Here is a 14,024-nt window from a genome sequence, read left to right on the forward strand (position 1 = left end):
GAGCCCTGCTCTGTGCTCTTCCTCGTTTCCTTGTGACGAAAGGCCTTGGCAGACCCGGGGTTCAGGAGCCTGGCCTCCCTACAGCCCCTCCTTTTCCCTTTCTAAACATCTACTCCAGAAGAACTCCAGTGCTTTGAAAACCAGCTTCCAGCAGGATTTTCTTGCTGCGGTGGGTTTGGGGCTTCTGTAGGAACACGTAAAGAACTGCAGCAGCGTTATTCACGTCTGTGGGATTCCCCTCATGGATGCCAGCCTGTGCAGACCGGCTTTTTCCTGATGGGCCGAGTTCTGGGTCAGTCCCCACCCCCAGGACCAGGCCATTGTTAAGGAGGGGCTGCAGCTCAGTGGTAAAGCTTCTGCTTGGCATGCAGAAGGTCCTAGGTTCAATCCCTGGCATCTCCAGTTAAAGGGACTAGGCAGGTGATGTGAAAGACCTCCGCCTGAGACTGAATAGCCGCTGCCGGTCTGAGCAGGCAGTACTGACTTTGATGGACCAATGGTCTGATTCACTATAAGGCAGCTTCATGTGTTCATGTGATCCTGGTGCACCCAAGCCCCCAAGGACAGCCTTCTGGGCAGATGTATTTCACAGTGTCTGTGCAAGGCTCCTGCACCCTGGGGCAAACCATCAGGGAGCCAAAGTCACACTTGTTCCATAATACCTGCAGCAGGTGGCTGTGAGCAAAGAACAGGAAGCGGCTTGAAAATGCACCTGAAGCAGCCATACAGGCAGGTGGCCTGACAGGTGTGTTGCCGTCTCCCAGGCTCTTCAAGGCGCACCTGTGATTTGGGTCTGGCATGTAATGAAAGGGTTGTTTATGGCATTGTTGGGGGAAGGAGCCCTCCAGTGGCCAAATCACTTACTGCAAAAAACGTGTCCAGACTTTGACGGGGGGGGGGGGGGGAACGACTTGCTGCTCTTACAACCGCTCCGCCCCCTAAACAGATGAAGGGTTGTTTCACAAATGGTAAGAATTTGCCCAGGTTGGTCTTGGAATGCGCAAGAGTCAGCACAACCCATGTCGCCTTGCTTATGGGCTGGATCCTACGATGCACATCCATTATGACAATACACCATGAGAGGGACTGCTTCTCGCTTGCTCCACGGGTGCCTCTTAAATTTCAGCCCTATCTGGGAACTGCAGTTTGGGACATGGATTCTGGACTGGTGAGGACCAAGTTAAAAAGAATCCCTGATACTCTGTGCGGGGTTCCCTCCTGCCCTCTCCAGTTCTCAACTGATTTTTGTGTGTGTGTGTGTGTGGGGGGGGGTTTCCCCCCAATATATAAGCCTTTCCACCACCAGTGATTTCCAGAGACTATTCATTTATTTAAAACAACATCAAGGAATTGACAGTACTCAGTTTAATTCTTTAAAAAAAAGAAAGAGGCCAAGGCAAACACTTTCCCAAGAATTGGAGAACATGCCACTCCATTGACTGAGAAAGGCTATGATACACACCTGCCCCCCCACACCTTTACAGAAGGAAGGGCAGACAGAGGAGCAGGAAAGGCACAAGGCCCTTGAGAAACTGGGAGGGGGGAGCAAAAAGAGCCTCTTTCCAGTTTCCAGCAACAGAACAGATTGATACATTCATCCCCCCCTCCTGCCCAGCCTTCTGCCTTGGCTGACCTCTCAAGCAAAGAGATTCTCATGGCCACTTGGGCAGAAAAGACCCCAGCTGTGTGCAGGGCTGGTGCCCAAAGCCCACCAAGCCTCCCTCTGTTCAGAGCTACCAAGTCCTCTTGACCAGAGCAGGGAACAAAGGTCCAGGAAGAGACAGACCAGCCTCTCTAAGAGCAGAGGCCCCAGGGAAAGGGCCAGAGCAGAGATGCGTATGGGGGGGCTGCCCATCCCTCTCATAGAGATGTTTGTTAAGGAAAATGGATGTAGGACCCAGCTGAAATGCCAGCTTATGGGAGGGGAGCGTGCAGAGGCAGCATGTACGTGAGCATGAGCAAGTGGATGAGAATCATTTGCAAAGGTCACTTAACGGTGTGTGTAAATCCAAGGCAGGGAACAGATCTGCCGGCAAAGGGGGGCGGGGGCATATCACACCACCGACAAGTGGCCTGACCCCCACACACCACCAGTGGGAGCAACAGGAGGAGAGACGTGCCACGCCTGCCTCTACACATGCAGGCAAGTTGTGCGGACCAGGTCCCCGTTCCTTTGAAGAATGCCCACTCACTCTCACAAAGGCCGTGCATGAATTCATTTACAGGTTTCTGGGATCCAGTTCCTCCCACCCCCCACGCAGAAGAACGTGACGTGAAGCCAGCAGTGAAAGGAGAATCTCTACGGGGAAAATCCAACCCAGCAAAGTTGCCCCCCACCCCCAAGTCTAGGCAAGCCTGCCGCTAGTCTCTGCTGCATAAGAGACGGCTGCACTACCATCACCATGGGAGGAAGCGTTTAGTGGGGGTCTCACAACACGCCCACAGAATGGGGGACCAGTCCAAAGAGGAGGAAGAAGGAACCGAAGGCCAGGGGTCTCTCTCACAGGGACCCCACAAATCATACATGGCCAAGGCAGAAGCAGCAGTCCATGGGAGCAGGGAGGGTTAATTCCGCAAGGCAGCCAACCTGCAGAGGAAGGAAAGGGCAGATACTAAATGTTGGAGCAGATACTAAATGGGGCAACCCAAACCGCCAGCAGGTTGCAGTATTTGCCTGAGGAGGAAAAGGCTGGAGGTCATCACAGAGAGATTTGTTAAATACTGAATGCTAGAAAGAGGGAGTGGAGAGAGGAACTTTTATCTCTTTGCCATAATACTAGAACTTGGGGATACCCGGCAGGTTCCAGATAGGCATCAGAAGGTCTTTCTTCCTTGAAGATCCTGTTAACATATGGAACTCACCACCACATGAAGGTGGGATGGACAGTCATTTAAATAGTTTGAGTACCTTTAATCCTGACAGTTAAAACTATTCCGTGGCACAGATCTGCTACTGTCAGGCGCTGAGTGTGAACAGCAGAGACTGATGAACTCCTTCACCCCAGGATCTATTGACACTGAGCGGAGATCAGTTTAAAAAAGTAATAAGGCAGAGAGTGGAAGACATTGAGAGACAGCATGACCTCGCAAGGTCCCCTGGTTTTATAGCCTCACTGAAGTTCAGACATCTGATGACGGCAGCCCCATATCTGATGACACAGGAGGTGAACAAATTTAGAAGGGCTTTCACATTAGCCAGATGTGGAGCTTTGCCATCGGCCGTCCTAGAAGGCAGATATAAAAAAATTCCTCTTTCCGCGAGAGTCTGCCCGTGCAATGGTGAAGAAATTGAGACCTGTGAACATGTCTTTTTATACTGCCCTCTCCATCATGAGTTAAGATCTAAGACTATTCAAGAAACTCTAAGAAATAATACAGGGCTACCTGAAAAAATCTGTATCCAACGACTACTGGAAGATAGTAACACACAAACTTCGAGATGTGTGGCCAAATTTTGTGCTGCTATATATAAGGTCCGAAAGGATGCAATGTATAAATAGGTACAATCTGATAGATAAACGTTTTAGAAGCTAGCTTGCTTACCTTTTTAGACATGGGATTTTATTGATATATTTTATTTTGTGGACTTTTCGATTGACTGATACTGTTTTATTACAAATTTATGTTACACTTGATTAGATGTGTTCTATTTTTGGTTAAATGACCGTAAAATAAAGATTGATTGATTGACTGGTGAACTCCCCCGCTTTGGACTCAACCCTCACAGCAGGATCAGCTACAGGCAGAGGGAGGAAAATGCTAACAGCCATCTAAAAGCCTCTGGCTCTGGTGGATGACCAGACCCAATTTCTTTTTTCTTCTTGAGATGAGGTGCCCTTTCAGGACAGCTGCCTTTGTCAGACACAAGGCACATGGCTACTCTTGCCTGCCCAGGACTGCCAGGAGAGGGCAGCATCAGAATCCATCCATCCAGTACACATGCATCCCACCCTTCCTCCAAGAAAGTTGTACCTGTCTCTCCCTTCCCCACAACAATCCTGTGAGGTAGGTTAGGCTGAGAGTATGTGACTGGACCAAGGTCACCCAGCAAGCTTCATAGCAGAGTGGGCGGTAAACCCAGGTCTCTCCCACACCAGCCCAACACTCTAAGCACTCCACTACAGTGGCTCTCACCGTGGCTGGGCCACGTCCCTCCTCTTTGGATGGGAGGCCACGCCTCTCTTGGGGAAAGATGTGCTGATATTTGACAAGCAGAGGTACCTTCGTGACAGCTGATCTTCCTGGGAACGCACGGAGCTCTCTGCTACTGCCGAGGCACCCTCGGGCAATTGGCTCAGCTGATCCATGACCTCCAGGCCATTCTCCTCCGCGATCTGCACAATCAGGCTGTCCACTTGCTCCTGGGGCGTGGTCAGCGTCGTGGCCGAGCTCATGGAGTCCTCCATCACCTGAGAGGGAAGCAAGATGGCGGCTGACGAGATGCAGCCAAACCCCAACCTGGGGGAGAGCCGTCCCCCGCCCCCCTCATCATGCTGTGCTTTCCCAGAAGGCAGCAGCAGACTGGTTTCATGTGTACCTTCTGGCACAGAAGTGGAGAAGACAGACTTCCCTTTCTCCAAGGCCAGGAGAAGGGAGACGGTGCCAGCAACTGTGGCTTCCTTTCTGCAGCACCATACATGCCCATGGCTTTTCACAGGGTCTGTTTACTGCAGGTGGGGTGCCTTAGAATTGAAAAACTGAGACAAAGGAAGTAACCAAGTGGGGAAGGAGGGGGCAAAAGGAATGGGCAGGGAGATGAGATTGCAGGGGAGCAGGACAGAAGGACCCTGCCAAGAGCACTGTGGAAAAGGTGGCTGGCAAAGGAAGCGAGAGAAAGCTGGCACCAGATGGGTGCTGTGGGGAAGCAAGTCCAGTAGAAAGGGTGGCACAAGGAGAAAGGAGGGAAGGTGGGCGTCATCCATTTCCTACTCCAGATGTTTGGATCTCTTCGCAGCAAGTGAGGTGATCGCAGGAGGGGAGAGTTGGGAGCACCGCCTCTGGCAGGGGCCTGCTTGGGTCTTGCTTGGCAGCACGAAGGGGGCCCTCTGCTCACCCAGGTCAGCAAAGTGCAGCCGAGCCCCTCCTCCCACCCCTGAGGCCTACTCACCGAAGTGTGAACGTCCAAGTTCTGCACCTGCTGCTCAAATTTGTCCATCACAGCCGAGACCTTCTGCAGGTCCATGGCGCCGAGGGCTTTGTCCAAGGCCTTGGTCACCTGGGCCATGTTTTTCGTCACCTGCAGCACACAATTGCACAATGTACTTTGCGCAATGGAAGCCAGGGGCTCCTCCACGCAGAGCAGCAGCTGGCACACAAAGCTGACTCAAGCAGCATGCCCACAGGAGTGGCTGTGCAGGCCAGGAGGTGGCTAGAAACATGCACGAAACCAGAAAAGCAGACAACGAGATAGATGTGGAGGCACATGGCACACCCACGGGGGGCCCTTGCCCGCCCCGCCCCCCCCAGGCTGGGATCAGCTAATCATGCCCAATCCTGGGAGTCCAGATGTAGGGAAGATTCATGAACCACCAGTCAAACAAGGTTGCAGTGAACCATGAGGACAGGATGGCCAACAGCAGGGGTGCAGACCACAACCCGCCTACCAAGGACCCAGCTCTAGCCACTGAGCCCAGGGGCCTTTTCTGCTCACATTCCCAACTTCTCTTTTTGCCACATCAATAAGGAGAAAAACAGGGGGGGCAGTCCTAATGTCTGCCCATACCTGGGAAGGGGGGTTCTATAAGTGACCCGGGAGCCTAAGAAAATGATATAATAACCATCTTGTTATTCAAGTACTTGAAGAGCTGTCATGTAGAGGATGTTGCCAAGTTGTTTTCTGTTGCCCCAGAAGGTTGGACCAGAACCAACGGGTTGAAATTAAATCAAAAGAGTTTCCGTCTAGACATTAGGAAGAATTTTCTAACAGTTAGAGGGGTTCCTCAGTAGAACAGGCTTCCTCAGGAGGTGGTAGCTCTTTTTCCTTGGAGGTTTTTAAGCAGAGGCTAGAAGGCCATCTGTCAGCAATGCTGATTCTGTAACCTTAGGCAGATCATGAGAGGGAGGGCATCAGCCATCTTCTGGCATGGAGTAGGGGTCACTGGGGATGTGGGGGGGGGGAATAGTTGTGATTGTTCTGCATTGTGCAGGGGTTTGGACTAGATGACCCTGGTGGTCCCTTCTAACTCTATGATTCTATGGCAAAGTTCAGGGGTTCAGCACATGCTTACAATTGTGCCCAGAGGTCATGAGCTCTATCTGACAATGAACCAAAGACCTGCTTGAGAGCAGCTGTTCATCTAAGGGAAGCCAGATGGGACACTGTCCTGATTCTGCACAAGGCAACTCCTTGCAGCCCTTCAGAGCAGGAGAGAGACGAAATCTACCAGCACAAAGGAGGCAAGAAAATGCAGTGGCTGCAGAACAGATCTCCTTACCCCTTTCATGGTCACCGCTGTCTGAACCTTGGAGGCTACTGCGTCTACTCGTGAAGCCATGCGCAGCCAGTTGACCCCTTCGTTCTTTTTCCGGATGGCATTCTCTGCGTAGACACGGGCACATTCCACGTTCTTCTGCTGAAGAGCCTGAAGCGCACCGAGGCAAAGAGGATCAGGATAAGCCCCTTCAGCTCCAAGCCAGAAGAGCCCACCTGCAAGTTCCCTGCACATGCAGCTCAGCCCTCTGGGCCAGGACCAGCCCTCTGGCCCAAGCCTTCACTGTTCATGCACCAACCAGAGGGAACAGGCCCCCGGAGAGCAAGACAGAGCAGATGCTTCCACTGTGGCACCTGCAGAGGCTGAGACTGGGCAGCTTCAAATGTGTCCGTCCACCATCCCTGGGAAGGAACTTTAGATATCACACACTGTATCTAGTAGCCCATCTAAAAACCTGAGAATAACTGCCTGGGCCTCAGGAAACAACCTGGAATGAGGGCTTGAAGAAGAAGAAGAAGAGTTGGTTTTTATATGCCAACTTTCTCTACCACTTAAGGCAGAATCAAACCGGCTTACAATCACTTCCCTTCCCCACAACAGACACCCTGTGAGGTAGGTGAGGCTGAGAGAGCATGACTTGCCCAAGGGGGCCTTCCGGCAGCCCTTCCCATGAACAAATGGAAAGGGTTCTGTATGCACCCCCATCTTTCTGCTGCTGTCTCTTGTATGGTGATTAGGAGTGCTCAGAGAATCTAGACAGGTCCCTGCCCAAAGGATGCAGACAGAAGAGAAGCAGAGATTCGAGGGAGAGTGACACGGCAACAGTGGGCACAGGGAGGGCTGGGCTGTTTGAGGAATGCAATGGCTCAAGAGATGGACCTTGGAAGGGGGAGACAGGAAGAGGAGGGGGAGACCCAAGCACCCCAAGTTCAGCATGTGTCGGGCTATGACATAATCATGGTATTTCTGTGAACATGTGCAGAATTAATTCCATATAGAGCCACTATAGAGGATTGTGTAATGTATAAATGAAAGTCTGTGTCATGCTGACAGGCTAGCTCTGTGTCAGGCTGACAGACTACTCTCAAGGTTAGCTCTATCAAAGCTAACTACTAAAGTTACTCTGGCTTTGTCCTTGAAGGGGCAGAGCTGAGCACCTTCCCTTGAAGGGGCAGCGTAAAGTTACCTTTCTGACTCAGCTGCCAGATGTCAGAATCTCAAAGGCCTTTTCAAGGTCTTAAGATATCTTAATGTACTAAGAGTGCATTAATAGCTGAAATTGTGCTTAATATAGCTTAAAGGCATTAACGTTCTCTCAAAGATAAGAGTAACAAGCTTTCTTGTCTTTTGTAATCTGCCCAAGGCTGTCAGTTACTAAAAGATGTTACAAAGTGACAAATGTAAACAATAATTGTGTTTCATCAGTTATATAGTTAAATGTTGTGCTACAGATTTCTAAGTAGACTCATTTAATGTGTATAGTCCTAACGAAGAGAATGGTATAGAAATTAAATATGTAACGTGATCATGTAACTCAGAAATGAGTATTTATACTTTAGGCACAGAGGACTGGAAGAAAAGGAAATCCATATAAGGACATAAGACAGGAGCAGATGCCACTAAGCTCCTGGTATCTGATAAGAGAGAATAAAGGTACCCTTTTGAAGGATAAGGAAGAGGGGATAAAGGAACACTCTTAATGGGTCTAGAAATTGTATAAATACCAGCCACAGTACAGCTGGCACTTTAGAGTTCTATGGCTGGCAGACTGCAGCTGTCTGGTGTAGCACCTCCATCTCAAAAGGCTTGAGATGTAAAACATTGAAACTCTGTTCTTGCGTGGACAGCAGTTCTCAGAGATATCTTGAAGTATCAAGATCTGGATATTTCAACATATCTTACAGTCTTCTTGTGAGACTGCTCTATTCCTAGAAGAGGATAGAGACCCTTAGAATTCCTATTCTTTGAATAGGAATCTAAGTGCAGTGATCTTTCCATGTATTGGAACACTGAGAGTCCATCAGATTTATGGATTCTTACAGACTAAGCCTATTTGGCTTACCAATGCTAAGAAGCATCCTGAATACAGGGCTAATAGCTAGACCTCTGAGATTGTGTCAGAACGTCCTCTACTTAACAGAGGGACTTCTGAACCTCCTCAGAGCAAGAGACCAGAGAAGGGAAAGGAGACTCTCTGTACTCTGTGAGATATGCACAATGCACATACACAGATTGGCACAGTCAAAGAGACTGTAAATAGCTTTAAGCTAACACATAGTATTTATATATTCAGCATTGCTGTCTAAAACTAGAAAGAGCATGCATAGCATGTACATACACAATGCCTGATCTTAATGATGATCAGTTAAGAATATTAATAGAAGTCTTTAAAGGATTCAAGACTTAGCAAATACAGATACTCTGGGATAACTTCATATGTTCTCATAGAGCTTAGACTCTTAAAGGACTCCAGATGACACAGATGACACAGCAAGGTATAGTGTGTCTTCTGTACAGAAATGTTATGATGTTTTGAATGATTTAAGTTAGGATGTTTCTAACCAAATCTTTCTCCAAAGAATTAACCATATTTTGACAGGATTTCTGTAACCTTATATTCTGAATGAAGGTGCATTGCACTAAGGATACTTTATGAGTATATTCTGACTAAGATACTCCTTTATGGAGGCATAGAGAATGTGAATGATTACTTGCTACATAAACATGTTTAAGACTAATGATGTCTATCCTTATATGATATTTTAAGGCTTTGCAACCAAAAAGCATATATTGTATAATGTAAATAAATGTGTTTTTTATATACTTCTACTCTTGTCCATTATTATAAATTTATTGGCGTGTTCAAGAGATGTCCTAGAAGCAATAACAAGTTTCTAGGAACCGTTGATTCCGGTCTAGTGGTGTCTCGCTGAATAAGATAACTCCATTTCTCAGTAAATGGTACATTCTAAGAGTGTAGGCACTTAACGGCCCGAACCGCGACAAGCATACAGAAAGGTAAAGCAGCACATTTTAGATGCAAAGGACTAGAAGCTTGACATTGACACAGGAAGGAATGGTGAGCCACGGAGAGGTTCAAAGAGAGTAGCAATCCCGATGCCTTCCAGGACAGTCCCTGGCAGCAACCCTCCTCCCCAGCGTCAGGTTCCATCACCTTCTTGACTTTGGCTTGCTCAGCCTTGGAGTCCTTTTCCGCCTTCTTGGAAAGCTTCTCCAACTGCTTGGCTGTGAACTGGAGAGAAGGATGCAGTGAGCAGTTACGGAGGTCTGCAGAAGAGCCTCCCTTCCCGCAGCCCCCAGAGACCAAGCATCCTGCACCAGGCCGACACACAGAGAGGCAGCTGGTGCTGCAGAGGGCACAGCCCCCAATTACCAGGTTGTGGGGCATATCCAACTGCAGGCATTAACAGGGCTCAGGTGGAAAAGCACTTTATACAGTGCCAGTTTCCCTTTTTAACTTGGGTGGGGGCAGAGAGCATAGCCCTCCAGGTAAAGACTGGTGGCAGAAGGGGCCATTGCCTCCCCGCCAGAGGGCTGAGAATCCCAAGCAACACTCCTGCTGCCTGTGTGCACTGGAGACCTCACAGAAAGGCCATGCTGTGGTTGTGATATTCTGCAGATCCATGACCCTTCATGCAGGGGAAGAGACTTGCCTCCTGCAGGGAGTGACTGCACAATGGAAAGGCCCTCAGGCTCCACAAAGCCCCCACTCACTCATGGTGGCCCCGGCCCCAGACTCTGCTAGCAGAGCCCTATTCACAGCCCTGATGGAATAACCTGGCCAGCAGCCCATCAAGCCCAATGTGTGTGGGGGGGATCACAGCATTCAGGTCTAGCTAGAGGGCAAGTAATCAGGCCTGTACTCACCTTTAACTGGAAGAGAGTGTCTGTGAAGAGAAAGAAGAAGGCAGTTAGAAGACGGCCAGGACAGAGAGGGAACTGAGTGTTCTGGTTTCTGCAGGAAGAAGCCTGCTTAAGGTGGGGAGGTGGGGATGAAATGCCCCCCCACACAACCTTTCTGCCTCAAAGAGATCCAATCTGTGTGCCTTTCTGTAACAGTTTCCACAGATCTGGAAAAATCTGTGTCAGACAAGTTTAGAACCCAGTGCTAAAATGTAGAACTGTGAAACACACACAGTGCTATACAGAAAGCAGACTCCTGAAAACATTAAACTGGGTGCGAACAATCAGCATATTTTTCCAGCCCTACCATTCCAGAAAAGCAGCTGCACCATGCTGGAGGATAACTTTTGGCGCCTGTTATGAACCAAGAGAGCCGGTATGTCATTCCAGTTAACACTGGGAAGACCCCAGGTCCAAATCCTCTCCCTCTCCCTCACAAGGTGGATGTGAGGATAACATTGGCAAGGGACTGATAAATTAATTGCCTTGAAAAAACAGCAAAATAAAAATGCAAATACTACTACTAGCAACAATAGTTTTCTCAGGCAACAGACTACCAGCCCAAGCGTGGAACTCTGGCTTCAGGAGACTAGTTCGCCTGATTCCAAAATGCTGCCACACTTTTTCTCTCTTGAAACCAAAAGCTCCAGCCAGAGTTTTGTTTCTTAGTACAGTCAAAGGGCAACCTTTGACCCGAGAACCCTGCCCTGCCTTCAGAACGGCTGCCACCCAGATGAATAGCTCCAGGTGGTGTCACCTGCCTGGCACGCAGGAACAGGAAGTGTCGCACCATGACAGTGGGGTGGGGGAGGCCCCTTTGAAGACTCCGAATCCAGCTGATCTTATCCTGCCCTTCCTCCGAGGATCTCAGGCCAGTGTTTGTGGGAATCCAACCCGGCTCTCCAGATCAGAGCCCACCGCGCCAAACCACCGCTCTTCGCCACTACGCCACGCCGGCTCGGGCAGGTGCGGGACGGGCATCACTGCGCCACGCCCAACCCGCGGGGAGGCCAACTCCCGCTTGGGAAATCCCTGGAGATGTGGGCACCCCGCGAAGGTCAGAGTTTGGAAACAGGAGGGAGCTCAGCGGGGGATGCGAGGCCACCAAGTTCACGTGTCGGAGGCGCCGCTTCCTCCGGGCGGACGGGGGGGGGGCCTCAGCTGTCATTCCAGGGGGATCCCAGGCACCACCTGGAAGAGGGCAGCCCCAATGCCTAGCTTCACCCCCCCAGTCCTCTCCCCTCCCCACCCGCTGGCCGCAGGGCCGCCGCCCCCCCGGACCACAGGACGTCGCCCCCGCCCCGCAAGGAGCTCCCTCACCGTCCATCCTGGCCGGAGTCTCTGCCCGCTTCCCTTACCAGGACTTCCGGGTTCCCGTTCATGCCACTTCCGGGTCGTCTCGAACATGACGTCTTTCCGTCGCCTTCTACTGAACGGTCACGTGTCCGGGAAGGCGTCCGTCGCGGGCCGGGCCTCTGGCGGTCGCTATAGCAACAGAGGGGCCGAAAAGGGGCCGGTCAGGCGTCCAGGGCGGGGCGCCGGCGCGTGTGTGTTTTGTTCCGGGAGAATAAGGCCAGACGGCGCATGCGCCAGGCCCGGCGCCAGTCCTTCGTTTAGCCCCCCTTTCCCACCCATCGAAGAAATGAGCCCCCGTCAATGAGGAATAAAAGAGGAGCCCCGCGGCGCCTTAAGCGTTAAACCCGAGTCCAGCACGAGCTTTCCTGGGTCTGAGCTGGCTTCGGGCCTGCACAGGACGCGTCCGTGCAGGTATGCAGACACGTGTACCCTAACAGCTGCAAACAACGGCAAGGTGATGGGACGAAGACCGGCCGGTTTAAAACAAGGCCCGGTCGAAAGAGGAAGCAGCCCCCGGCGCTCTGAGGTGCTGCGGGCGACTCCTGTTTGGTTGTGTGCTTCAGGCTAATACGGTTTCCCCGTCGGGAACACTCCAGCGCATCAAGGATGAGAACAAAAAAGTCGCATTCAAGCACCGCCAGCCAGACGGGCAGGGAATCGAAACACCCGGTGGCAGACAAAACCGCTGTCCCCGCGTTACCTTTCCACCCTGCCCTCCTTCCTCCGAGGATCTCCCCTGTTCTGCCCTCACAACACGCCTGGTTAATACCTCCGAGGCCTTGTGGAACGCCGAGGTGGCGGAATGCGCCACAGCACAATGGGCTGGAGGGGAGGACCTCGGCTCAGAAGGTTCCCTGGGCCAAGCACCTTCTGCGAGTAGAAAACCAGCACAAAAGGCAAAGAGAGGGACTGCGGGTCTTCTAATTACAGGGGGCTTTTTGATGCACAGCACTCGAAGCTGAAATCCACTGACTGGCAGTTCGGAAAGAAGGGCTATGGAAGCCAGGAAGTCCGCTGACTTGTTCCGTGACTCCCGGTGGGCCTCTTGAGTCTCCCCCAACATGCTCGCAACATCCAAGCCATTCTAACAAGAATGCCAGAAAGTTCAAGGTACTTTTAAAGAACACTTAAAGAACACTTTAAACCAAGGCCTGTGGCAGGCATGTGCAAAACCTCCAAAAATCACCAGTCTCTGCCTAGCTATGAATCTCACAGGGTGGCCTCAGCTGCTCAATTTCTCTCAGTCCAGTCTAGTCTATGAGATGGTTTGGAGGATGTAGGTACTGTGTTTAAAAACTCAAACTCTCAATAAAACAAGTCTAATATAAACCCACCCTGAGTCCTTTGGATGGCAGGGGTGGGGTGGGCTGAAATTGGTATATACAGGAACTGAGCTGAGAATAAACAGACAAAATAAATCTAACTTGTACTTTCTGACAACTGAAAGCCCAGGGCTGCCTGGTAGTGCTAATATGATTCAGCTTTCCATTTTCCAGTCTTAAAACAGCTGCAGGAAAAGGAAATAGCTGTTACATGACATGACCCATTCTGCGGATCCCCTGCACTGGTAATGGCTTAGAATAAATTTCACTGGCTCTGTTTCTCTGTCCAGCTCTTCCCTGTTCAAGTTAACTCTGTGGGAAGGAGCCCCGTGACTCTAAAGGGGACCCAGGACAGTCCAGCCCCCACCCAAAACCATTCCAGTCTTTCACCATTGAGGGTCCACCAACTTTCCGGATGGAGAGAGAGGAGCGAGTGTGTCCAGGGTCTTTCTGGAGCCCAAGTCCCTCCTTGGGCAGTCGCATGTGGTGTGCCTCTTCTTTGATGATGATGGCACTGGTTGGTGCTGAGTCACAAAAGGACCCAGGCAGTGCAACAAGATGTAGTAGGGCCAATGTAGGGGGGGTAAGGCCTGTTGGCTCATCTATGGGGCGGTCTCACAGCAAGCATGAAGAAGGGGCAGGAGGTAAAGCATTCTCATTCCTCTTAACAAAGTGATGCAGCGGAAAGATAAAGCTGCCATGAGCAGAATGAGGCCAAGCCAGGGGGAAACGGTAGTAGTCAGGGCCTTTGGGTTTGTTGAGCAGCATCCACTCCAAGCGAGACTCGGGTTGAAATCCTGAGCATGCTTTCCCACAGAGCTCAAGGGGAGTGACTTCTCGGTAGACATGCTGCAGACCAGGATATCAGAGATGCAGCTTTTTGGGGTGGCTCCCAACACAAATTCACACCAGCCCAGCTAATACTCTCTGCCTGGTTTTCCCCATCTGGCTCATGAGAGGCTGAGACAAAAGACAATTCTCAGACTTCTTT

General features: G+C 50.8%; 1 protein-coding gene across 2 annotated transcripts; it reads right to left on the reverse strand.

Annotated features, from left to right (window-relative positions):
* Nucleotides 1–2,557: 2,557 nt before the first annotated feature.
* CHMP1A (charged multivesicular body protein 1A) lies at nt 2,558–11,762 on the reverse strand. 2 transcript variants are annotated; one of them, XM_056862897.1, is made up of 7 exons: nt 11,676–11,754; nt 10,320–10,339; nt 9,607–9,684; nt 6,435–6,581; nt 5,108–5,236; nt 4,222–4,409; nt 2,558–2,587 (listed from the first exon to the last, which is right to left on the reverse strand). In XM_056862897.1, exons 1-7 carry the CDS (start codon nt 11,680–11,682, stop codon nt 2,566–2,568), a joined length of 591 nt encoding a protein of 196 aa, XP_056718875.1. In that variant the 5' UTR covers nt 11,683–11,754; the 3' UTR covers nt 2,558–2,565. The 2 variants fall into 2 exon arrangements, with proteins under 2 accessions (XP_056718875.1, XP_056718874.1); XM_056862896.1 differs by lacking the exon at nt 10,320–10,339 and having other exon boundaries at nt 11,676–11,762.
* Nucleotides 11,763–14,024: the final 2,262 nt, after the last annotated feature.

This window comes from Euleptes europaea, chromosome 17 (assembly GCF_029931775.1).
Source record: "Euleptes europaea isolate rEulEur1 chromosome 17, rEulEur1.hap1, whole genome shotgun sequence".
In the NCBI taxonomy this organism is placed as follows: Eukaryota; Metazoa; Chordata; class Lepidosauria; order Squamata; family Sphaerodactylidae; genus Euleptes; species Euleptes europaea.